Below are 27,892 nucleotides of genomic sequence, written 5' to 3'. Positions count from 1 at the left end.
GGCCAGTGATATCTACCTACGTTTCGGGTGTGTCTTCAAGGGGGTAGAGCTAGGCCTCCATGAAGAAGCTCAAGAAATAGGAGGAATAATTACATTTGTGTGTTGAAGGGAACAGCACTAAATTTGGTCATTCAATAAAAAATAATTTTCCTGTCAATAGGGTGCACCCGAATCGATAAAACGTGGAGTATTTTCGTGTCGCAGCTAAGCTATGGATCAATGCAACTTGACTCGGATTAGTTGCCGCACTATGGATTCTAATTTAGATCCCCTCTAGTAGCTGTTCCTGAGCATCCAAAGACCCACGCTTGGTGCTTGAATTAGATAAAATATTTAATGTCCGCCAGATGGCACTATGTGTGTACTAAGCACGGACACTGATAAATTCAGTACAACAATCAGATGAATCTCTCAGAATTGTGCTAGAGGCTTCGGCGGTGATAAACGTCCAAAAGAAATGTCAAATTTTATGTTTACATTTGATGTCGGTTTAAGACGTTTATTTTGACTTTTGCGGCTAATTTGATAAGTTTAAAGTTTTTACGTTTATCGTAGCATTTTAAGATGAGCTCCATTGTTGGAAAAATCTACTCGTTGTCTTGTGAAAATTTTGTGTAAGTTTCGAACGTAATGAATGCCTGAATTTATTGAAAACAAAGATTTCTTCCCGCGTTTAGTACTTACGATAAAATCACGGTGTTCCCCGGAGAGTACTTGAACCTGATCATTGGCCCAAATGGAACCGGGAAGTCGACGCTGGTTGCTGCCATAGTGCTGGGATTGGGTGGAGAACCCAAGTTGCTTTCACGGGCGACGAACATTCGCGATTACGTTAAGAATGGAAAGGAGAAATCTTGGATTGAGATTGCGATTTACGTGGATGAGAATCGGAGGCAAGCTAGGTACCGGCGGTCGTTCGATTTGAGCGGGAAATCAATGTATAGCGTGAGTTGGGAATTGTATGGTTTCTGGACCGAATTTCACGTTGTTGTTTACTTGCAGGTGGACGGGAAGACTGTGACCCAAGGCCAGTACTTGAAGCTAATTGCGCAATATAATATACAAATCAGCAACTTGTGCCAGTTCATGCCACAGGATCGAGTTCAGGTCAGTTTTGTACAATTTGTGTTTTGTGGGCGGTGGGCCGAAGCTCAAGGCATTCAAGCCATTGTTCTATTCCCGGAGATCGCATCCTGCTTGCAGTGTTCGCAGGCTTTTCTGAATTTGAGAACATTCTCCAGAGGCAGAGAGGAGGCCGGGCAGCTGGATATGAAATGCTGGATCCTCCTCACATTAGCTGCGTATAGCCGAGACCACCACTCCGAATAAACCGCAAAAAGCCCTTTCAGGATTTTTATGTGTTACTTTCTAGAGATCAACAAAAGTGTGGTTCTAGATCCCCAGGTTTTTCCCTGCCATCAAAAGGTAAAATTTATCCACTGGGCTCCCGGGGAATCCTTGCAATTTCACCATTCAGAGTAGACTTGACAGTGGTTTCTCGGATGCCAGAAGCTGGCTCTTCTTTTTCTTCAGCGGGGTTGGCTCGTCGTGATCGGCTTCGTCATTTTGTTTTATCAGATGCCAATTGCGAGGCTCCAGTGTATCAATCCATCGACTTCGATGTTCAGACCAATCTTAACAAGTGAATCCTCTCAGCTACCTCAGTACCAACTAACCACATCAAGAATGTTTCGTTTAGTCAGCCAAGTTTCAGCAGCAACTGGTGGCAGCTCCGCACCTTGGCGTGATATATTGCAGCTATTTAGGGCTGATGACGGTGCCCGACTGTCGGAACAGATTCGAATGGTCTATGCCATTTTTTCGCAAGCATTCTTCTTCTGGTCAAAGGGTAGTAGAGGTCCCAAGGCGAAACGTGGATTGGTACCAACGATGGAGCTTAAAACCTGGGAAATGCCTGCTGAACCAACACCAACAGCTCTACCACAAAACCCTATCTCCACCTCCACGTAGCGACCGCTGGGAGATCTTGCTTAACGAAAAGCTGCAGACGGAGAAGGATGAAGACGAGTCTCCCGCGCCTAAAAAGTGGACAAATTGTACCAACTGTTCATCCAGGTTGGACCAGGTTGGGGGTTGGGTAGGGCTGACAACCATACACGGAAAACCGAAGTTACGAAGCCAGAATAGGAGCGTCGAACTGGACGGATAACACAGCGAGGAACCCGGCAACGACAAAGGAATAACGATTTGCGCATTTTCTCATGGAACGTGCGCTCCCTGTACAGAGATACCATGTTCCAATATAGGGCTGATGTAACAGCGTTACAGGGGGTGCGTTGGACAGGGACCAGTTTCCTGGAGAAGAATCGCTACACCATATATTGTAGCGGTCATCCAGTAAACCATGTGCTCAACAAATGAATATCGATTTTGAAAATATAAACGAACGGCTATGTACTCTGCGCTTGCGAGGCAAATTTAGAAATATAAGCCTCATTAACGTTCACGCCCGTACAGAGGAGACTGCAGAGTTGGAGAAGGATACCTTCTACGAGGCAGTAGAACGAACCCTCGAAGCCTGTCCCAGATATGATATCAAAATCATACTTGGGGATTTTAACAGCCAAGTAGGGAAGGAGCCCGTATTCAGGCGATACGTTGGCTCCCATAGCTTACATCAAAATACAAATGATAACGGAGTCTGGATTATTCAATTAGCAGGGTCACACGAAATGGTTTTTGGAAGTTCCTGGTTTGCGCGGAAAGTGGTCCACAAACATACGTGGGCCTCTCCAGACCGGACCACTTTCAATCAAATTGACCACGTGTTGATCGAACGCCGCCACCTCTCAGCCTTGATGAATGTCAGAACATATAGGAGAGCCAATATAGACTTGGATCACTATCTCGTTGGCACGGTGCTTCGAGCTCGAATAATAACACCACCCAGAATCCCCGCTGACAATCAGGTGAGAGTTAACACTGAAGCCATCCACAACACACCCCTCCGCAACACCAATAAGAGGGAAATGGATGCCACAATAACCGCAGTCAACAGAGATTCTGGAGATGAAGCATTAACAAATGATCTTCACAATCACCTGAAGAACGTTATCATGAATACGGCCACAAACATACTTGGCCCTAGCCGCAGAAAGAGTCGGAACGGCTGGTTTGACGATGAATCTAACGGAACGGAAGAAGTAATGCTGCATTCTTAAAGAACGCGGGCACGCGCGGAGACTTATCACGAACTCCGACGAGCGGAGAACCGACTTAACAGATGAAAAAAGGAAGCCCGGGAGAACCAAAGGGTCTGTAAACTCGAAAAGTACAGGAAGCAACCGCACAGCCGCGCAAGTTTTACCAACAAGTCAGCAGGATGAAGCCTTACACACTTCGATGTTCATCCTGCCGAGACAAAGAGGCAAATCTGATTTCCGACAGAATGGGCATATTTTCATGAACTGTTGAACAACCAGAACATCGGCGAGTTGGAGGCCCCACCAACTGAAGACGACGGATAAATACTATCACCAAGTATAGAAGAAACAGTCTGTGCAATTCATCGGCTTGAAAATCATAAGTCGCCAGGAGCCGATGAAATTACAGCCGAATTGGTTAAATATCGAGGCGACCAATTACACCAAGTAGTTCATCAACTTGTGCTCAAGGTGTGGGACAGCGAATCAATGTCTGACGACTGGCAAAGTGGCATTATCTGTCTCATACATAAAAAGGGAGATATCTCACAGTGAAGCAATTATCTTGCTAGGCCGGATAACTTCATACGCCCAGAACATCACGGGCCCATACCAAAGAGGCTCGACTCCAGGCAAATCAGCAACAGATCAGATTTTCTCTCTGCGGCGAGCGATGGAAAAACTGTTGGAATATGGACACCAGTTGCACCATCTATTCATCGACTTTGAAGCCGCCTATGATAGCATAGCCAGGGTAAAACTGTACATGGCCATGAGAGAATTCGGTATCCCGACGAAATTGACAAGACTGACTAGGCTGACCCTGACTAATGAGCGAGGCCAGACAAAAGCAGCAGGATCACCCTCAAGACCATTCGACATCAACAACGGTCTACGACAAGGGGATTCCCTATCATGCGTCCTCTTTAACCTAACCCTCGAGAAAGTGATCCGTGATGCTGAGGGAAATTCAAGAGGTAAGTCGGTCTAACTGCTGGCCTATGCTGACGATATCGACATCATAGGAAGAACGACCCGAGACATACAAACTGCCTTCATCCAGATCGAGCAGGCAGCGCGAGATCTTAACCTTCACATCAATGAAGGCAAGACAAAGTATATGGTGGCAACGCCAGCACCAAAAACCAGCCAACCAACAACATCAAGCCGCACTGGTCAAACGGGAAGAATAAAGATAGGAGACTACAACTTTGAGACCTTTGATAATTTCTCCTATTTAGGGTCGAATAGCACAACCGATAACAGCTACGATGATGAAATCCGCGCACGGGTATTGGCAGTCAACAGAGCCTATTTCAGTTTACAAAAACTGTTTCGCTCGAAATGTTTCACCATAGGGTCAAAGCTCTTACTGTACAAGACAATGATCTTGCCAATCCTCATGTATTCCTCGGAGACTTGGGTTCTTAGCAAGAAGAATTGCGAACTCTTGGCCCCCTACATGAGGATGGACGATTCCGTAGTCTACATAATGACGAAATCTATGTGCGATACCATGATCGTCAGGTTGTGGTAAAATCCGACTCAATAGGTTACGGAGAGCGGGTCACTTAATCCGTATGAATGAGGATAATCCAGCCCGGAAAGTCTATACGGGCAATATCTATGGTAGAAAAAGAAGACGAGGTAGACCCTGCCTAAGATGGAGTGATGGCGTAGGTCAGGACGCCAAACAGCTTTTGAGAATATCGAATTGGTAGACCTCGGTGTAAAACCGGGATGTTTGGAGTTCCTTATTAGGGCGGGCCTAGACGCGATACCGGTTGTTGCGCCGTTGATGATAATGATGATTCTTATGTTTCACGATGCGAGTTTGGGGCTGAAAGTCTTCCTTGCTTGTCGTAAGGGGCGGCTAAAAAGGATACAAATTCGTGGAATACCAATCTGCAAAAATTCAAACTTTACTGCTACCGATACGTCAACAACGCCTCGGATAACGCCAAAGTCCTTTGAACGCCTTCAAGTCTGCAAGGCGATGCCACTTGAGGCATTGGAAAATCGTTTCCATACTGCAGACTACCTATTGCGGATGTTGAGGGACTTCAAATAAAAAAACGAAGTAACGAGGCCGGCTTAGGGATCTATCCTTGGTCCAGACTTTTGGAAAGCTTTATACGATAATCTTCTACGACTCGAGATGCCTGATGAATCATATCTGGTCATGGTTACCGCACACACAGTTGAGCAAGCTCAGCCCACATGGATTCTCCCTAGTTCTGGAGTTCTCACAGCTCTCCATATTCAGGTTATGGTTTCACCAACCTCGGATACCGAGAAACACGGATAATGTCTAATGTCGGAGGTCTCTCATCCAGCAGGCGTCGCTTGCTGACGAGCGCCGTTCAATTCGTCCTCCTTTACCCTTCTTGTCTTCTTCAGTAAGGAAATTTACTGCAAGCGCCTAGCGCAGGTACAAAGCCGAGAGGCTCTGCGAGTTGTGTCCGTTTATTGTACCGTCTCGAAGCCAGCAATAATGGTTATAGGAGTTATTCCAACCACTCTTCATGCTACCGAAAGGAGATCTATATGTTATACCTCAGAAAAGTAGAGGGAAATAAGGAAGAAGGAACCCACTTGGCAGCACTCTTGGGAAAGAGAATCGAGGGGTAGATGGATCGTACATCTCATAAAAGACATGCGACTGTGGTTCAATCAAAGGCACAGTACGGTTGACTATTACCTAACTCAGCTGCTCAGTAGACATAGGTTTTTTCAATCTTACCTGGACACAATCGGGAAATCACGGTCGTCTTAGTGCGTTTATTGCGAAGATTTGATGGATGATGCCTCCCACACCTTTGCTTCCGTAGAAGATGGGAATGCCACCACCTTTCGATGGAAATGTGTTTTGCGTCCGCAGCACCATATTTGGGGCCATGCTGCAGAACAAGGATACGTGCGGCCGAGTGGCACGCTCAAGGCGAATGCCTTTAAGGCGAAAAAGGGGGAGATGGATAGGAGAAATGCCAGGGTAGCTGCGACTCTCTGAATCCTTGGGGTTTTGCTCCTATACTAAAAAGGCCGGGCCACTCTATTTCGAAATTTGCTTGAAAGCGCAAAGTGTATAGTCTTTCTCTTATGTTTTCCCGGCCGATAACAACAGGTTTTTCCTTTTTAGCTGACTAGGAAACCTACTCCGAGGGCATGGTTTGCTAGATGACCGCTAAAATATATGCAGTGGCTGCTCTTCAGAAAACCTGTCTCTGTCCAGCGCATCTCCTGTAACCCTGTTACATCAGTCTTATATTGGGACACGGCATTGGCTACCTGCTTGGCAGCTCCTTTTCTGTACAGGGAGTGGATGTTCCATGAAAAAAATGCGCAAATCATTCGCACTCCTTTTGTGGCTCCGTAACTTGGGTTTTCCGTGTAGGCTCTTTATTCCTACCCAACCCCTAACCTAGAAGACCAGTTGGTACAATTTGTCCCGTTTTTAGGCGCGAGAGACTCGCCCTCATCCTCCTCCGTTTGCAGTTTTTCATGAAGAAAAAACTCCCAGCGATCATCATGTGGAGGTGGAGATATGGTTTGGTAGTAGAGCTTATGATGTTGGTTCGGCAGGTGTTTCCTAGGTGTTATGCTCCATCATGGGTACCAATTCGTGTTCTCCCTGGGACCTATACTACCCGCTCCCCAGAATTCCTCATTTAGGTGGAAAAATATGTTTATTTTTCGCCGATCGTAGTCATGTAAGGTATCAAATGTAACATATTGAGCGCCTTTTTAAGATTGCTAATATTAATGTAGTTCCAAAGTGGCTCAGATATGAACAAAATTTTACATTACAGGATTTCGCTAAAATGAATCCACAAGAACTGTTGAACAGTACACAAGAAGCAATCAGCACACCTGAGATGATTCAACATTTCGCGAAACTGAAAGAGCTCAGAAACATTCAACGAACTGGTGGTAACACGCTTCTTGACAATCAAAAACGGTTGAAGGAACTGGAGGAACGAAATGCTCAGTAAGAACCCGACTCTGTCCTCTTTCAGCAACTTGTTCACATCTCAAATACTTTTTTTTTTCGTAGATTGAAAGATATAATTGAAAAGGTTAAAATTCGAGAAAAATTCATCAACGACATCGAAATCGGAAAAAAGAAAAAACTTTGGCTCGAATTCGATGAAATTCAGAAGGACTTAGACAAAATGAGCGAAATAATGAAGAAAGCGCAATACGATGTGACTCGAGATGAGAAGATTTTCAAAGATATGCAAAATCTTTCCAAAGATATCATTGCCACCCGCGAAAAACTCTCTCGCAACGCAACCAATGAGGTAAGTTCAATTTCCGGCATTAAAATTGCAGTGTAGGGGTAATCGGGGCAATGATTTGTTTTTAGGCCAATAATGTTACCAAATTGTCTGCCCAACTGGATAAGCTGGAAGAAAGTCTTGCCGAATGTGAAGATACTATACTGACTGCTGAACGTAACCTGAACGTAAGAGATACTCATTCATTTCATGGAGTGCCACAGATTAAAAGTTTTCCTTTGATTTAGAGCAAGAAAACTGACATGGCAGAACGAGAAAACGAAATAGTGCAAGCCAATCGTCTTCTTGAAGGCTACGTACAAGATTTGAGGGTTGCTACTGAATCGATATCCGGTTCAGGTAATTTTCTATCAACACTGCTCACCCATGATTATCACCGTGATTTGACTGATGCGCTCATTCGATACAAATCGCGCTGTCACGAGTGAGATTTGAATCGCGATCTTCTGCTACGACGCCTAGCGCTCTAACCACTAATCCATCCCGAGTATTTCCGCATTATTTTAACCAATTTCCTTTCATGTTAAACTTCTCAGAGTTCAAAAAAGAATTAGCATCTTATAACGCCGATATCGAAGGAAAAAGAGCAGAAATACGGAATCTGAACGAACGGCGGATCGATATCAACCACGAAATTGACCATTACCAACCGGAACTCAATAGCATTCGAAATCGAATCAATAGAATCCAAAATGAAGGCGAACGTCGTCTCAACGTACGTATCTATTGAAAATAATTGCACTTTATGAGAAATATTTCTGTAAAATTAAATGATTTTCTAGAAACTTCGCCAACTCAACACCGATGCTTATACAGGTGTACAATGGCTGCGGAAAAATCGTCACATATTCGAAGGGCATGTGTATGAACCACTGATTCTTGAGGTAAGTTTTATTCATCGACATATCAGTTTAGTTAGATGGTTATGGCCTGCTTAACCATAGCTTGATGCAATCAATTTTTTTCCTGGGTATATTGTTGTGAAATTGCGAATCATTCTTACAATACTGGGGGGACTGGCTCTTCAGCAACTTGTCAGACGAATAACTCTTTCAACTGGCAAGTCAAAATGGACGGGTCACGCAATCCTCTTCCTGGCTACGGCTGGGCTTTAATCAGGCCAGGGAAACCCTCTTTAAGTGTGCCTCCGAGTCGAGGATGAAAGAGTGTGAACCTCGCTCGAGAACCGCATAAGGTAAGCTGTACAGAATACGAAATGCCCGGGCACGTTGGCTACGGTTTTCGTGGTTGGCGGGTCCTGGCTGGTCCTGGCTACTCCAGCTTCCCCATTCTTGAGTAGACGCAACTATCCGGTAGTGTTGAGATGCGTCCTAGACTCCAGTGCAAGGTCGCTGGGGAGTCCCAGGTTCCCCATTTATTAGCTCTACAGGACTTACAGTAAATTCATGGCTAGAGGACGAGCGGCAGAACTTGCAACAAAGAATGGCTATCTTCGGCCATTATAGCGACTTTCAGCGTCCTGTACTGATGTTTGAAGCTGAAGAGTTTGCCTAACTTCGAGAATAGGGAGGAGTCGAATTGCTTTCCCTGGCCAGTGATTATGGGTGCCGGCACACCGAAACATGGTCGAAAGGGGGCCTTGCACAAGTTTCTGCAGAAATGTCTTTCAAAGGTATCGTAAGGCAATTGCTGAAACCGTATCAGTCTCGTAAAGGGCTGAATATGTCGAGATGGATTGTGTGCAAGCGCTTGGTGGTGGGAACACTCCTATCTCTTTCTTCACATGTTTCATAGTCTTGCACTTCTGACATACGATGCACCGTCTTATCTAAGAATTAATGTCCTTGTCCATGGACTGTCAGAAATATTTTTCGGTGACCAACCGCTTCGTTGCCCGGATGCCTGAGTGTGCTATATCGTGAACGGCGTGAAATATTTTCTTAAGAAAATTGGCCGGAATATATGGCCTTGGGCTAAAATCTCACAGTATATACTACATTTTGGGCCGAAGAAAGAAAATTCCCTAAATGTGCATTTGGAATTGAGCCTGAGACTCTGTAAAACTGCGTAGCCCATCTGCGCCTCCGGGATTACCGAAAAATCAACGGTGGGGGGGATCTTGATTTCCACAACATGTGACAAAGTGTCGGCAATTACTTCATCCTTTCCATACACGTATTGAATGTTGAAAGTGTATTGGCTGATGAACTCAGATGCCAAGTTGGCGGAAGACGCTTTGTCGAGGTTGTATTGGGTTGGGGAAAAAGAAATGTCGTATTTTGTCAATAGATGGCAACACTTGAACATATCTTGTGTTGCACTTATCGCATCGGGTCGTACTATACGGCGATTTGAAGACGACAATCTGTGCCACAATCTGTGCAATGTTGTGATCGTACTTTTCAGTCTGAAGTTATAGCGCTTCAAAGATTTACTACTTATACTTATACTAACTGGGAGGTAAAAATGCAGCGAAGGTGGATTTGTGAGGTTTATGGGTCCAATACTGTAACGATTCGCACAGCACAGCGTTGGTACAATTGATTTCGTTCTGGTGTAGAGGATGTCGAAAGTACACCCCGCACTGGTAGGCCAATCGTCGTAGAAGCCGATAAAATCGTCGAAATCATCCAAATCATCCAAGTAGACCGGCATGTGAGCATTCGCTCGATTGGCCAGGAACTGGGTAAGGACCATAAAACCGTTTGGAACTATTTGCAGAAGATGGGATTCCAAAAAAAGCTGGATGTTTGGGTGCCACATGAGTTGACGAAAAAAAATCTCTTGGACCGAATCAACGCCTGCGATGCACTGCTGAAACGGAACGAATTCGACTCATTTTTGAAGCGGATGGTGACTGGTGATGAAAAGTGGATCACGTACGACAACCTCAAGCGAAAAAGATCGTGGTCGAAGCGCGGCGAGCCGGCCCAAACCATCACCAAGCCCGCATTGACGGCCAAGTAGGTTTTGCTGTGTGTTTAGTGGGATTGGAAGGGAATCATTCACTATGAGCTGCTCATCTATGGCCAGATCCTCAATTCGGTCCTCTACTGTGAGCAACTCTATCGTTTGAAGCAGGCGATTGACCAGAAGCGGCCAAAATTGGTCAATAAGAATGGTGTTGTGTCCCACTAGGACAGCGCTTGGCCTCACATCATCATCAAAGATGACCCGCCAGAAGCTACGGGAGTTCGGATGGGATGTCTTATCGCACCCACCGTATAGTTCGGACGTGGCCATCTCCTCCGGTCCATGCAAAACGTTCTTGATGCTACTAAGTTGGCCTCAAAAGAGGCTTGTGAAAACTGGCTGTCTGATTTTTTTTGCAAATAAGGGGGGGGGGGGGGGCAAGTTTGCGAACAAAACGGCGCATATTAGACTTAAATTGGATAATTCTAAGTATGTTAAATAAAGCGTCAAATTTCGATCACAAATACGACATTTCTTTTCCCCCAAACCAATACTTCAAAGCAAAAGTGAGTGACTTAAGTTTAACATTCCCAAGCACACACTCTTTAACTGTTTTTGGAAGCATGAAGCCGATATCGCTTGCGCTTAGGCTGTGCCCGATTGGATGCCTTCCGATGTTATCAGATGACCGGAAGATCACATTTGCGATTGTAAGAATTTGCATATGTCAACGCGACTAGAACTTCATCCAAATCTATGAAACAAAAGTGAACTTTTCAGATTGCATAGTGGACGAATCTCTGAAAGTTTTACGTCGCATGTCTAAATGCTCAGACTCAGTGGCGCCGGCTCAGTGGGTCATAAATTGTTAGGTGACGTGGCGCTGCAATTCGGGTAGCCGTCGCCAGAGCCCCTGGGAAGTCTAGTTGTTTTGGCGAAACAAATTGATACATTTCGAGGACATTTTTTCGCAAACCTTCGGTGGTATCAATATTCTCCGGCAGTTGTTTAGGGCTCCGACGACCTACCACGTGATCGCCCTCTTGTGTAGACGGATCTAGGCCGTGATCTAGTGTTACTTTCCAAACGCAAAGCACCGACTGTCTTCCCCAATATAGAAACGGTGTCTGTTATCGCTGCCACCATCTGCAGCAGCTGGGGCACCTGGTCTGATATGTCACGCGATACCTCGCCGTTCTGGATTTTTTGGATGGTGCCGGCCAACGTGTCCAGCGACCCCGAATCCGAACATGCCAGGGGTCTGTGTGCTTTCCGGAAGTATCTACAACCACAAAGACTGTAGCAGCCCGGTGCCAATTTTATTATCACCGAACCGCTTCATCTCGCGCAACAGTTGGCTTAGCGCATGGTCACCTACCGTGAGCTCTATCAGGAAGTAATTTAGTTTAGCCGTTTCTTTTAATGAGCAACAATTTCAGCCTTTTGTAGGAGCAGTCCTCTAGCACGTTGAAGATAGGCTCAATTGTTTGCTCGTGCAGCCCGAAGAGTCCGTGGTTAGACTACTTGCCGTCCGTAGTGACGCCGACTAAAGCAAGTTGTGTTTCGAGCGGGCGAAATCATGCTGCCGGGCCCTTTCTCTAAAACGGTCGCACCCGTACCAATACAGCAGCTATTGAGGGGTCATGATCGATTCACTCCGGAGAGTTCCCAATTGAGTGCAATCGTTACGCCAATTGTTCGCTTCACCATAGTTCTATTATTTCCTGGAAGACTTGTTCTCCGGCGCACGGCGCCGCTTGACCAGTTTAGACTTTAACGTAAATACTAAAACCGCGATTTCGATGTAGCTTACTCATTATGGCCACGTCGATATCTTTCTCGCGGGTGGTTTTGAAGAGTAAGTCCTGAACCGTTTGCCAGTTGCTTTCTATCAACCTCATCTGTGATTTCCATTTAGTATTCTCCTGTATTCCAGGGACTTGTTGCTGCCTGCTCCTTGTCTTGTTGATTTGTTCAATCGTTCACGCAACCGCTTCCCCGGTGTCTTCTTTCCCGTATTTTGAATGGGCGTCACTTGTGTTGCCTGACTTACTTTTCCGCTCGATGTTTTCACTTCCCCGGTCCATAACTTTATTTCTTCTCGTCTCCTAGAGATGTCCTCCCCATAGCCAATTTGTATCCACGGGGAATCATTTTGTTCCCACCTACCCAGCCTGTGTCTATGCTTCATGTTTCAAAAAGAGTGAACAGGAAGCATGTAAATTAAAATAAAATTCAATTTGAGTCCGTTTGGGAAGGATCGTACGACCGTTTTATTTAAATTCCAAATTTTGACTAAAAACTACTTACAATATTTCTTACAAAGTAACCTATCTTGCAAACACTATCCTATCTTTATCATGTGTCGCGCACATGTCCATATTGCATTTTACAATGCGCAGGTCAAAGTGTCTTCATTAACGACCACACATTTCTTACGAAATAGGGTACAAGCAATATAAATAACATTATGCTTGTACCATTTTTATTACCAGGCCCGTTCACACATGTTACAAAACAAGATGCGTTCTTCGAGCAACGTCCTGTTATTATCTTAAGATAAGAATATGTCAGTGGAAAACTACAACTATGGTACAGGCAATATAAAATATAATACATTATGCCTGCACCCAATAATATTTATTCTATATGTATGTCCTAAATATTCATATTGTGCTATTACTTGTAATTTGCTTAATTATGGTTTTATCTTCTATCGAAATAACCTGTGGTGTGGGGCAGCGAGTCAATGCCTGATGACTGTCAAAGACGCATTATCTGTCTTATACATAAAAAGGGAGATGTCACGCGGGGCAGCAATTATAGAGGTATCACGTTGCTGAGTATCATCTATAAGATATTCTCCGCTATTTTGCTATGTGGAATAGCCCCATACGCCCAGAACATCTCCAGCCCATACCAAAGAAGCTTGATTCCAGGCAAATCAGCAACAAATCAAATTTTCGCCTTTGCATTAGTTTCGACATTATAGGAAAATCGCTAGAATCATTTATATTCAACTATTTTAAGAGCTAATTTACAAGCATTTATAATTAACGTTTACTTTTGGCCAACGTTTTCAGTTGCGAGTGAAAAAGCCGAGTGACGCAAAGTATATCGAAAATACTGTAGCTAGACGTGATTTGCTTGCATTTGTCTGCACGCAAAAAGAAGATGTTAACTTGTTAATTCAAAAACTGTGTAATGAGCAACATCTGAAAATCAATGTCTTGCATTCTGATCCAGCTGAGCAATGTCAATATCGAGCAGACACACCTATATCGCACTTGAAGTAAGCATTATATCATAAAAGTTACAAACATATTAATTCTTTTCTTTTTCGTAGGAAATGGGGATTTTATTCTTACCTTCTAGATATGATTGAGGGGCCGGCTCCTATTTTGAACTACCTATGTAAAGCTTACCAGATACACAAGACTTTGGTAGCCAGCGACGAAGTAGAGAACCATGTTGAGAGGCTCCCTCGTGACATAAGACTTTTCTTTTCAAGTATTAAACAACTTTCCATGGGCTATCAGTTGTTTTTTAATCTATTTACATTTTTTCAGGTCAAAACCGATTTCAGATAATCGTTTCGAAATATTCTGGCGAAGCTTCGTCAGTTTGTTCAAGGATAAGTGAACAAAATTTACTTTGTGCTGATATCGATGAAACGCAATTAGATGCGCTGAATGGCCGCTTGCAGGATATCACGCGCACAACTGATCAATTGAAAAATAATCGAAATAATATTGAAGCTAAGATTAATCAATGCAATGAACAAGTGAATGTAATTAATAAAATGAAAGCAAAATTGGAAGGTAAAATGTTGGCCATACGAGATATAAAGAGGAACGTTAAAGATCAAGAACAAAAAATAGCTAGGCTAAAGCGCGACGAAATCGGTGAGTATTATTTTACGAAAGTTATTATCACTGACATAAAAACCTAAATTGTATTTAGAAAATATAACTGAAGGTTAGGGACAGCTGGCGAAAACCAAAGAAGTGGTATATTTGTCTTTTTGTGTATAAAAATATTCTCCATATTTTCCCGCGGGGCTACCCTTCTGGTATGATGTCAATTTAACAAGACCTGTTGTTGGTTAACCATTTCTTAATTAGCCAAACTGGCAAGAAAACCAATTGAGTTAAAGCACGTTAATTATTCGACTGGCTTTATTTATCAATATACATTCTTTTTATACATTTAAAATATTTACAAACGTTTACAATTATGCGCGTTCCAACTTGAAACCAAGAAAACATGTTAATGTGTCTACATTAATGTTGTCGCCTTCAAAATAGTCCCCATTATATATTATGCTCTTGTGCCAGCGCTTCTTCCAATCGTCAAAACACTTCGCAAAGTCGATCTTTGGAATACCCTTTAGCTCTTTCAACGATGCACATTTAATGCCATCAATACTTGCAAAACGACGGTTTTCTCTTTATTTTCGGAAATAGAAAAAGTCACATGGAGCCATGTCCGCTGAATATGGACGCTGGGGCATCATTACAGTATTGCGTTTAGACAAAAATTCATGAACAAGCAATGAAGTGTGAGCAGGTGCATTATCATAGCGCAAAAGCCATGATTGGTCTTGCCCCAAATCCGGACGTTGTTTCGGATTGCTTCACGCAAAAGAATTCATGATGTGCTATGCCATTAAAATCGAAGAATACAGTGAGCATCCACCTTTACGTTCGAACCTTTTTCTGGCTTGGCAATCCAGAATGTCTCCACTGGGGCGATTGAACCTTAGTTGCTATGTCATATTCGTAAACCCATGTTTCGTCACCTGTTATAACACGTTTCAGTATTCCCGGATCATCGTTGACTCCGCTATTGCTTTTGATTTAAGTTCAACCATTTCCACTTTTTCCATGTTTTCACCGGTTGCTGATGTGCTGGCGTGTCCGTCGTCTTCAATGTCTTCACGGCCTTCTTGTAAACGTTTATACCACTTGTAAACTCTTCTTTTATTCATAGCAGAATCACCATAGGCCTTTGTTAATATTTCACACACTTTGCTACATTTAATTTTTTACGTAAAATTTTACACAAACTTTTAGATCGAATTTCTAAACTAACGAAAATTGCCGAGCTCATACAAACACGTCTAATAATAGCGGCTCTTCTTCTTTTTCTTAAGCCTTTGTCCCGTTTACAAGTGTCGGCTCGCCGTGATCGGTTTCGCCATTTGGCCCTATCAGATGCATTATTTGGATGCAATCTCGAGTCTCCCTATCCAGCGTATCAAGCAACCGTTGTTTCGGCCGGCCTTTTGGTCGTTTACCATCGACTTTGATGTTTAGACCAATCTTGGCAAGTGAATTCTCGTTAGCACGAATTGCGTGGCTATACCATCGAAGACGCCTCTCTCGCAGTTTTTCACCGATTGGTGCAACCCCTTATCGATCACGGATATCCTCATTTCGGATGCGATTAAAACGTATCATGCCACTCCATTATCGCAAGACGCCGTTCATTGTCTTTTATTGACGGCCAACACTCAGAATCATAGAGAGCGACAGGACGGACGACATTACGGTAAATTTTAGATTTGAGATGTTCGTTGATGCGTCGATTACAAAGAACAACAGCTGTGGAACGCCAATTCATCCAGGTTGTATTAATGCGTGAAGCAATTTCATAGCGCAGTTCTCCATTGGCTAATAGCGTTGATCCGAGGTATTTAAATCGCTCAGTTCTGGGCACTGCCGCTGACAGTGATTGTGCCTGTTTCATGGGGGTCGTTTGTCAAAAATTCAGTTTTATTCAGTTTCATTCGCAGACCGTGCGCATGAGGCCGATCAATCAATTTTTGGATAAGTTACTCGGATTATTTGACGCTATGAAAACATCATCTGCACGTTGGACGTTGGATGTCCCCTGTGACGATATCCATAACAAGAATAAAGAGGAGTGGTGAGGGGCCCTACCTTGATGAACACCAACAGAAACACGAAGCGATTTTGATATAACCGCCACACTTCAAACTTTACTTTTCGGATCATGGTAGAGCAATTGAACCCAGCGCACGAGTTCTTCTGACACTAAGTGTTGTCGTAAAGCATACCAGATGAGTTGGTGTGGCACACGGTTAAACGCTTTCTGTAGATCCAGAAATGCAATGTAAAGAGGGCGATGTTTCTCACGGTGTTTCTTCATGAATAACCGCGCAGAGTGTATTGTGTCAGTAGTTCCGCAGTTCCTGACAAATCCGGCTTGATCCACAGTTATTTCAACGATTTCGCCAATACGGTTGTCAAGAATGCGTTCAAAAATCGTGATGATATGGGAAAGTAACCAGATCACACGGTAATTTGAACATTCTGCTGGACTACCTTCCTTTTTCCATATTGGAACAGTGGTACTTTCTTGTCAGTCAGATTGTGCTCTTCCTTCCTGAATAACCCGATTAAAGAATTCACTGAGCTACAGTGTTGGGTCCTAGCTTTTCTCTTTCCAGAGCTCAGATGCGATGTCAGGTTCTGTGGCATTCCCCGATTTCATGCCTCCTCGACTTCAGTTACACTGATAGGTGAAACTGCTCCACTGTCGGCAATGATTGTGGAAGTGGAGGATGAGCAAATTCTTCAGTTGAAATCTGCTCGAAATAATCTCGCCATCTATCCGTCGCGATTCGACGGTTGGTAAGCAAAGTACCGTTCTTGTCATTAACGCAACAGAAGTGTTCTATATCCTCTGGTTGTTCGTTTCGGCTTTCGGCAAGTCGATACAGATTTCTCTCGTCATCCCGAGTGCCCCGTTTATCGTAAAGATTTTTGTAATGGTCCGCTCGGGTGACAGCGATCGCTTTCTTTGCTTACCGGTTGGCATTCTTATAAATTTGCCAATTGGCGAGCGTTTTGTCGCCGAGAAACTTGTGATAGAGACGTTTCTTTTCACGGACCTTCATTTTAACATCGTCATTCCAAAGCCAAGTATCTCGGTTGATGTACGACTTACCTGGCTTGATCACCCCGAGTGTAGCGGAGGCACCTTTGTGGATCGTCTTTCATTTAGTTCCACGATTCTTCTACATTTGTAATGGTTGGTAATCGCGTAAGTGAGATTATTTCTTCTTTCTTCTCACGAAATCACCACCATTTAATGTGCGGCGGGCCAGTGCGTTCCTCACAATGTTTTGTCGGTGGCTTAATTCGCAGGACGGCAATCAACGGTCACTGTTGAGGTGCGATGGTTTCATAGGGAACGACGTTGCAATCAGTGACAGCGTTAAAATGTCGGCGTCTTATGAGAATATAGTCGATTTGCGTTTTACTGTTTGCACTATAAAATGTAGGAAGATGAGACAATCGTTTGATGAGCCATGTATTCATAAGTACAAGGTCATGGGTGTCCGCGAAATCCATTATACGCTCACCACCCTCATTGCGCGCTCCAAATTCCTTTCCTCCATGGCACCTGTTATCGTCTGCCTTTTCACCCACATGACCATTAAAGTCGTCGGCAATGATGATATAGTCGTCAGCCAGCACGTTGCAGGTCCTTTCATCGAGAAGTTGCCAGAAGGCATCTTTTTTGGCATCAGGTCGACCTGTCTGTGGGGCGTACGCGGTGAAGAAGTGAATAGTGCGATCAGCTGATATAATGGTGAGCTTCATCAGCCGATCATCAAATCGTTCGACTTCTTTAATGGCATCACGGAAACCCTCTGAGATGGCAATACTAACACCGTATTGAGTGTATGGGCTACCAAAATAGAGAAGTTAAAGCCATTTCTACCGCGTTCGCGTTCAATATCGCAGCTTTTGGCACCATACCATCGGGTTTCTTGCAGAGCGCAGATACCAATCCGCCTTTTTTCGAAGAGTTCTTGCGAGTTCCTCGGTGTTTCCAGTTAGGGTGCCAAAATTTATCGTTCAGACACGTATTTGTTTTTTTCAATAGCGGCTAACATAGACAATAAAAATTTATCGTACTTCTAGGGCATGTATACTAACATAATAAAAAACAATTCGGGAAACCGGAAGCTTGGCGTAGTTTCTGAGAATGGGTTCGTTAAAGAATTCATCACTTTCCACCCCTCCCACTCCCCGCCTCTGTAACAAATCTCAAAACTAAGACTTTGAAAAGTACTAATCGAGACCTTTCATTTGATACCCCACATGACTATATCCGGTGAAAAAAGATTTTACATGATTTGGGCTCCGAAAGACCATCGGTTATGTTAGAAAGTAACTTGATGGGTTTGATGTACGCCACTCGTATATAAACGTTGTCGATAGCGAGAGCACTCGCTGTGAGAATATTTGACGATATTTTCAAAGTGCACGGAGAAGGTACTTCAATATGCCTACTCCATGTCTTCGCGGCTATCGTTGTAAATTAAGGCGACGGATCTGTTTTCAGGAGATAGGTTTATCCAAGCACTGAGTTGGGCTAATTTTTCTCACATCATGTTTGTCACTTGAAATGTTTGATAAGGATATGTCATTTCGTTGATGCGTTCATAAATTTCGACTACAACGCAGTTTGCATGCTGACTGAGGCTGCGCGGCGTATCGACTATACAATAGGGCTTGAACGTAGACTCAGCTTCGCACTTGGCCAGCGCCTCTTCAATGATGTCGAAATATTTTCGACAATCGTAATTGATATCAGTGTAGCCCGCGGGAACGTCAATCACTGTGTAGTTTTTCTCGCCTAAACTGTGAAATCACCCCCCCCCCCCCCCTCCCTTAAATTCTTCCTTCAGGGTATTTCACGGTGTAGTTTGCATTTGCTGGGACTAAACATGCGAGACAGGTTACTAAAGTGAACATGACTTTTGACGCTTTTGAAACACTGCTCCTAAGCTGTAAAGTTCGTTTCTGAGAAGTTCCTTAATAGCGATCGATGTGATAGTTTTCACTTTGTTGCAGCGTCCAATTGTTAACTCGATCGCGCCTCGGTAACGGACAAACTTTGGTGATGGGCTACTTAATGACGTTACGAACAGTTTTGATGGTTACGACTCTAGCTAAGCTATCGGTTCCAGGATGCAACTTTATGATCCTGCCTAGTGACCAATGCATTGATGGCCGCCAAGTCACCTTCATGCATATCTTGGTTTGCTGTAAACCATTTCGCCCTTTACTGAGCTTGTTTTTATACTCCAGATCCCATTGTTGCCAAAATTGTTGTTCAAATTTTTGCACCAACTGTCATTTATGCTTGATCCCAGTGTTGTCATTGCCATTCTAATAAATTATGCCCGGTTAGGAAATAGAAATCATTAGGGTCGCTGCTAACCGGTGTTAAAGGCCTTGAGATCATGCAGGCTTTAATTTCCGCTAACACCATACACATCTCTTCTATGTTGAGTACACGACTACCAACCATTTTTAGTAAGTGTCGCTTCATTGATTTCACTGCGGTTTTCCAAATATCGCCGAAATGAAGGTTGCCTGGTGGAATGAATTTCGAGTTTATGTTGTTTGCAGTCAGTGTCTCCTACACTTCAGCGACCATGCTCTCAGTAAAATTGTATTTGTTTCGCTGAAAACAGTTCCATTGACACTAATCAGAATGTGAACCATTCTGCTGCTTGCCACGTAACGTCTAATGGCCGCGATGTATGTATTGGCTGTCAGATTGCTTGCTCAAGGTGGGCTCAAGGGTTTAGTGATCAAATATACAAAAACAACGATATACCTTTTTAGTGTCCTTCTTCCCCTTATACTACTCCATTTGATAGTTAGAGGACCGGATAGTCGACTCCGCTTTGGGTAAAGGATTTCCCTGGTCGTACTCGCTAGACAGTTCACTCGATTTTGCCTTCATTTTAAAGCACTTCCTTACTAAGGATTTCACCGCAGTCAGACCGTTTATGATACATGTGTTGTATTTATGATCTTCCAATCTGCGTTATTCTGTTAAAGATAGGACTATGATCGGAAAAGTACGAAATCAAGGGGGAGTGTTTCAAGTGAAATGTGTCTTGAAAAAGTCAAATCGATGGTCGTTCCTCGCAGCGTTGTTGACTTATTAACATCTGATACGCATCCGAGGGTGTTCGTATCTTTCATGTATTTGAGGAATGCATCATCATTTTTCACGTTTGTGTTGAAGTCGCCGGAAAGAAGAATTGGTACATCGGCATCAATATCCATCAAGAATGGTGGCATACATTGGCTGTTCTGAACATATGGAACATGTGCTTGGTACAGCAACATGCCAATGTTTTGGATACATGCTCCAGGATGAATATACACGGCGCCAAATACAAATTTAAACATTGTATCCGCAGCGAAGCATCTAATTTCGGCGAGGCACAGGTCAACTGTGTTTTTGATGACACGTTTGTGTCAGACTTGGAGTGTAACTTGGAGAACTTTGGCCGTGGATGTGGGTGATAATTTGCGATAGATTGTTACTCCACCAGCTGGATTTGTATCTGAATCCGAGCGATTATTCTGCCGGGATACACACTCATAATTATTAACTAGAACTGGATAATAATTGTTATGCATCCACGTTTCAGTCAATACCAAATAATCAGACCTGGGTATCACTGTATCCGTTTCAATATCCATGGAATGAGCAGACAAACTCGAATCACTATAGTTTCTTAGTGATTGTTTGAATTGCGTGTCCACGGAGTCGAACGTATTCATTACCATTATCCCGCGCAGTCTGGAAGTCGTTAGCATCCCGACTGTATATGAAGATGAAGGGAGCATCTTTGTCTGTGATGATGTGCCGTCTATATTCGTTACCAGACTTATCGCTGCGTACACCAACTGTTGTGGTTCTTTCGAGAGTACTTATAAACAATGACATGAAACGTCCCACCTTGTGACTTGTGGATGGTAATAGCACAAGCAGGGATACAGGGAAACTATTTTCGTTTGCATTTGACAGCTTTTGTCAGTGTAATGTTCACCACTTTCTAGTTGAGAGACAGAGAATTTGGCTTGCTTTGCACGTGATTTCAACATTTTATTTTGGTACTGACACCGGTTGTTTCTTCCTGAAACTCGAACTACAAAGTAATGATTTCTTCTCGAGATGCCTTGCCGGCGTTCCAGTAGCAGAACTATTCGAACTGCTAGCTCTGATGTCACGCGAGAAGAGGGATAAATTATAACAGTTAGTTTGAACAAACATGTTCAGTGTGTCTGCAGCCAGGAGAGCTTCAGACGCAGTGGGGGTCCAACCACTCTTATGGGTTCCGCCATCATCAACGCCACTATCTTGTCTGTTGGCAATGATATTTTGCACATTACCATTTTCCTCGTACGAGGAAATAGCTTTATCGATACACGCATATTGGTTAAGGTCCTAGTTTGTTATGAGTAGCTCATTATCAATAGCCTCTGTCCAAACACTCAGCGGTACGTCATCTTTTTCGTCAAAGTTATCTGCATTTCAGGTCGTGGTATAAACTAGAGTGACTAGGACAAATCCAGCGTGTTTATAACAATTAAAAATGGTCCTTTGCCTGAGTTTGGTTCAGGCATCGTGAATCATCAAAATAGCATCCAATACCGTAATTTTTGTTTACTCAGCGCTGACTCTGATGTTAAGACCCCTTGGTCCATGGGTCATAATACTGCAGCGGTGTTAGGAGGCAGAAACACCAGGGTCAGCAATATGGCGAGGTGCAGGACAATTATCCACCAAAAACAGGATTTTTTTCATATGCGGTGATGCAGGTCCTGCGATTACTCTCATAATCCACTGGTAACTGCCGTATATTTTTAAAACATTTAGGATGTTGAAATTACCCGATTACGAAAAGCTTTTTTTAACTGTACCACTCATGTTGGCTGCCACTATCACAGTTACGCTTTCTTTTGATAACTCCCATCGCCACATCATTAGTGAGGGAGAATATCGTGCAGTTCGTACAACACCTTGGAGATCACACCCCTCTCCTTTTCTTCTTCGCACTAGGGACGGATTGTCAGATCCCAGCAAATTGAATTTAGACTCATCAGAGAACACAACTCGCCTCCAATCGCCTACAGTTCAGTCACGTCATTCCAATGCCCAATTCAGCCTTTTTTCGAGCATAGCCTTCGTTAAAATCAGCTTTTTTGCTGGTCTTAGAGCTCTAAGTCCTAATTCATTCAACCGTCGTTGCACCGTTCTCACACTAACTGTCACATTTTCCCCTTCCAGCAATTCAGCACGTAATTGAGGAGCAGTTGCAAATCTATCTCGCAAAGCTGCTCGCTCTAATGACCGCCTGACCCGGGGAGTAATTACTTGCTTCCTCCCGCTCCCTTGTTTTCGTCCCAAACTGCCATCTCTGGCATACTTTTAAAAAAAAATCTAATACTTGCCTCAAAACAATTGATTTTTCCCTATTAACATCATCCCGTTCCCACAAAATCAGAATACGGACCTTTTCCTCAACACTTAACTTTTTCATTCCTGACATTCCTGACACACACAAAAATTAGGGGTTTCACTCTCCCCCCCTCAAAATCTACAAGCAAACTGATACTGAACTAAATCTGAATATGACAATCCTTTTAAAACGCCAACATTTAACTTTGAATCCCAAAACAGACATAGGCGAGACTGAATGTTGTCTAGATGTAATTAATAAGGTGGAATCATAAAAGTGTTGGGTGTGAACATTTTTTTATCGGGCACCCTCGTATGTACGAGGGTGGTCCGATAAGTACTTAGCCTTCAAAAGAAAAACGAAATTTGTTGAAAAGTGGTGATTTATTTCTAAACGCAGTCTCCTTTTAGCTCGATACACTGACCCGGCGATGTTCCAACTTCTTTAACCCGCCTGAAAAATGTTCTCTCTAGGTGTTCAAAATAGGCCTCCGTGGCGGCGATGACCTCCTCATTCGACTTAAATTTCTGCTCGGCGAGTGACTTTTTAAAATTTGGAAACAGAAAGAATTCGTCGAATTGACGGCGACGGAGATGTGAGCAGGTCCGTTGTCATTGTGGAAGAGCGCTTTTTTCTTCGTCGAATGGGACTTTTTTTCTACAATTCGGCGTCGAATCGGCCCAATAATTCGGCATAGTAGAGCTCTGTGGTCCTTTTGCCCTTCTACAGGTTTTCGATTTAGACCACGGTTTGTAAATCCCAAAAAACGGTGACCATCACTTTTCCGGTCGATAGGGCAGTTTTCGCCTTCTTCGGAGCACCTTCCCCGGGTGTGATCAAAGCGTGTCACGTCACTCGTCCAAATCTGCGTCTCTATTACCACAAGACGCCGTTCATTGTCTTTTATCGCCGGCCAACACTTAGAACCATAGAGGGCGACAGGGAGGACGACATTGCGGTAAATTTTAGATTTGAGACGTTCGTCGATACGTCTATCACAAAGGACAACAGTTGTGGAACACCACTTCATCCCAGTTGCGTGAACCCTCTTGAAATGATGTTGAAATCATCGTCATTCCGAAGCCAAGTATCTCGGTTGATGTATCGCTTACCTGACTTGGTGACCCCGAGTGTTTTAGAGGCCACTTTGTGGATTTTGTCTTTAATTTGGTTCCCCGATTTTTTCTCTTCCACATTCGTAATGGCTGGTAATCTAGTAACTAATTTCTTCTTGCTTCTCACGAAATCGCTACCATTTAATGTGCGGTGGGACAGTGCGTTCCTCCCGCAATCAATGACCGATGTTGGGATGCGATGGTCTCGTTGACGGTGGTAAATGTGGGCGTCTTATGAGAATATAGTCGATGCGTGTTACTGTTCCCCATGTATTTGTTTTGCCCATTTCTCGACAGGACCGGGGCCCATCCTGCCGCGTCGGCTATTCGCTATTCGATCCGATCATGTTCTTTCTAACAACATTGGCTGCATTTTCTTGGTCAGTCTGTCGCGGGACCTTTCGCCAATAGAGATCAGGTAGGTTTTAATGTAGCAGAATAACTCCCACTATATTTTATTTATTTCTTTCCCTGATCTCAGCATTTGATTTTTGTTTTACTGAGGATAATACAAAGTACGTGGCCTCAAATCCTCCACCTTTACCTGCGACCAGCATAATATGTTAACAGCATGGCGGAATTAGCACTTACCTGTTACATATTACCGGAATACTCTGGCCTAATACGAGAGGAACTCGATTACGAAATTAAAGCACCTGTCATCTGAGAAGAGAATATCGTTCGATATTTTCCACTCTCCGGTGAGAGTCTCTGTACCAGGAGAAGCTACCGTGATGGCGACGACTTCTCGTCTGACCGCATTGCGGAAAGTGAGTTCAAGATCTGCAGCTCCCTACCAATATTTTTTGAATTTCGATAATTATGCGTTGATGTTAGAACTTCGTCAAAAGACATGATGGACCTTAACACCGTCTTTGCTAACACCCTTTACTCTTGCCGTATTGGGAAGCACTAACGAATGTTATACTGGGAATATCGTCTTCGTTAGTGAATATAAACAGAACAACCTTATCTCGCTCACTTGACTTTTTATGGCTAATTTGGTTGCAGTAATGTCTCTACACAAGTTGTTAATCAAGATAGCCTGGAAGTTTTTTAAAATCCTCACATAGGAGCGGGATCTAACACTTTTAATGACATAAAACAGGTCAGCATGTCGGTAGTTGAAGCCCCTGACTCCATCACCAACAGCTCATGTTTGTTGCATAAGATACATAAATGTCCCCAGCCATTGATTCAATGACTTTAGATGGTTGCCCTTCTTCGAAATCGTTACAATTATCGCTTTTTTTTACTCACTCTGAAAAATATCAAATTCTCAGCGTTTACGAACGAAGTAATATTACTCTGTGGATAGTGCAAGGATTGAATGGGGAAATTCCACAGGACCATCGTTTCAGCGCGTTGATAAGGAAGAAGGGAAGATAATTGGAGGAGAAACAGCATGTTACGGTGGCTTGCCATATCATCGAAATGATAATCATATCAGCGTTGTAATGTCCTTTTTCAACCTAGGGCACAAACTTATAGATACCAGAGATAAGGCAACTTTCTATGGCAATTTCAGATGTGCCACTGGCGAACAATAGTTGGATCACCTAAGCGGACCAGATTAGGCTTATGAGACTCACACCAACTCCTACGGAAAGATCTCGCTCGAGCTCGATGTTAGCACCATCTTGAATCATACATACGTCCTCACATCCCAAGGGGGGACTATAATCTTGCAGATCCAAAAGAAATATTTTTTTTAATAACTTTTTTTGGAAGACTAGCTGCTTTACTGGGGCTTTCTGGGGATAATATTTGAAGATGATTTTTGAAGCTGTAAAATCAGTTTCAAGCGAAAAAAAATCAAACCCTTGTAATCTAGCTCCACTGTTTTCACTATTCCTTGGCCTCTGGTGTACCAATGGACCGACGTTTCGTTACGGTCATGAAATGACGCAGAAACTCCTTCGGATTGCACTTAAATAGGGTCAAACACTGCTCTGAAGTGGTTTGACGGTTGCGCTTGTTATCCGGAGTGAGCAGACGCGCGCCGACAGATTTCTCATGCACAAAATTTTATGCGAGATAGGACCCACATGATCTTTTGAGATGCCTACTCTCTCAGTTATCTTGCGCACCTGGAATCGACGGTCTGTCAATACGAGCTCCTTGGGTTTTACCTCGTTATTCTCTGTGGTACCTGTTTTCAGGACACCTGGGCGTAGCTCATCAAAAAACGTCACGGTACACAGAATCCAAGCGCTCTTTGATTTCACTGCGTGATTTCCCTTCCAAACACATGAATCGAATCACCGCCCGATATTGCTCTTTTTCTATTTTTCTATCTGCGAGCACACCCGCTTCTATACGCGGTTAAAATAAAACTACGAGTCCGATTCAGCTGGAATTTTCACTGTGGGCGTCTACGAGAATGTACTACACAATAGTGAATTTCTATTTCGATATTGCTGCCAATGGGCGGTAAAGCTAAGATCTTATCGGACCGCCCTCATATGTATGACATAAGATGAACACAAAACATTTATACCCGAAGCGTTGAGCTTCCGGTATTCCGACTATTTTGATCTATCAAATACTTCTAAAGACAGCAATACCGTCTTTTTTACATACATCTGTTAATTTCTTCATTAGTTATGAAAGAATTGATTGTGGAAAAGTTTGTTGAAAAAATGTTATTTCGAATTTTAATTGCAGATATTGAGCAGGAAACAGAAAACTTCAAAACAATTTGCAACCAAACGATACAAAAGATGATAAGTACTCAACGATGTAAAGTCAAATGTTTTGAGGAATACCAAGCGGCACTGGAAAAAAAGGAGTATGCAAAGGCCAGGCTACTGGTTTACAGTAAGGAAACGGTAGACATTGAAAATCAACTAAAAACTGCAGAGGATGAATACAAAACAGCAAAGGTTTGCGACCACCAGATAATATGTAACAAGAAGTAACCATTTTACTTTCCATAGCAACGCTATGAAAAATTGCAAAAAACGGAGCAAGAAGTTGTAGCCAAACGAAATGCGAAAGAAAGTGAAGCATTGGCATCCTGTAATGGGAAGCATCGAAATGATCGTAAATTTCCATTTCGAGAACAATTTGCAGAGTTACCTGACAATTTGGAAGAGTTGGAAGAACATTTGGTTGAGATGAACACTCGAGCGGATTGCATGAATGAGTACCAAGCGGTAAGTGGACTAGCTTTTGGAGTATTCATTACAGAATAACGTTTAAAAGGAAATAATCGGAAATATATTTCATTAGGACATTACCAACTACAAACAACAATTGCAAGAAATAGATCACCTTCGTAGAATAATAAACAGCGCCCAAACAGATCAATCCAAACTGTCCTCAGACATAGATAAAATCCATGAAATTTGGTATCCATATTTCACAGAAAAAATTAAGAGAATAAATGAAAGTTTTGCTAAATTCATGTCACGATTGGAATATGCCGGGGAAGTGAATCTTACTCACACGGCTCCAGTAAGTCCCAAACACTATTTACTGTCCAAAAGGACCTTTAGATTGAATCTATTTTTTCAGAACGACTACGATACATATGGAATTCAAATTCTAGTACAATACCGGAACAATGCCAAGTTGCAGGCATTGGATAGATTCATACAATCTGGTGGAGAGCGAGCAGTTGCCATTGCACTTTACAGTATGACATTGCAAAGCTTAACGCACGTACCATTCAGGTTGACTTTGAAAATAATTGATAATATTCTCACCTGCCTAATATGTTCCTTTTCGACATAGATGCGTGGATGAAATCAATCAAGGAATGGATCCCAAAAACGAGCGAAAAGTATTCAATCTGATTGTGGATGAAACGTGTCAAGAAGGAAGTTCTCAGTACTTTTTCGTTACCCCCAAGGTATCTGTTATATACTATCGTCTTTGAAATTTCATTAACTTGTTCCTATTTTTCAGCTTCTTCCTGATCTAAAGTCTAGTGAATTGCTGACTGCTATCATTGTCTTCAATGGTAACCTGTCGTCGCCAGATATTTTCAACAACGCAGTGAAATAATCCGAAGGTTATTTCTTTATAACTTTTTCTCTATATAAGGCTATTATTATGGTTTTGTTTTTCTACCAAGGAAAGAATGCACTTTTGATACACAGTTCAATATAGTTTTCTATAAAATAA

The 27,892-nt window shown here is 43.1% G+C and overlaps 1 protein-coding gene across 1 annotated transcript; it reads left to right on the top strand.

The window, feature by feature from the left end:
- Positions 1–484: 484 nt before the first annotated feature.
- On the top strand, positions 485–27,892 carry LOC119650339 (structural maintenance of chromosomes protein 5). The gene is made up of 18 exons (XM_038053006.1): positions 485–614; positions 678–945; positions 1,003–1,107; positions 6,974–7,152; positions 7,219–7,465; positions 7,531–7,629; positions 7,690–7,801; positions 7,999–8,177; positions 8,245–8,346; positions 13,420–13,628; positions 13,683–13,846; positions 13,906–14,241; positions 26,429–26,646; positions 26,701–26,919; positions 26,996–27,220; positions 27,281–27,438; positions 27,500–27,617; positions 27,674–27,892. Exons 1-18 carry the CDS (start codon positions 565–567, stop codon positions 27,770–27,772), a joined length of 3,087 nt encoding a protein of 1,028 aa, XP_037908934.1. The 5' UTR covers positions 485–564; the 3' UTR covers positions 27,773–27,892.

This window comes from Hermetia illucens, chromosome 2 (assembly GCF_905115235.1).
Source record: "Hermetia illucens chromosome 2, iHerIll2.2.curated.20191125, whole genome shotgun sequence".
NCBI classification, from domain to species: domain Eukaryota; kingdom Metazoa; phylum Arthropoda; class Insecta; order Diptera; family Stratiomyidae; genus Hermetia; species Hermetia illucens.
Note: the sequence above shows the minus strand (reverse complement) of the source record. Positions and strands in the feature narration are given on the sequence as shown.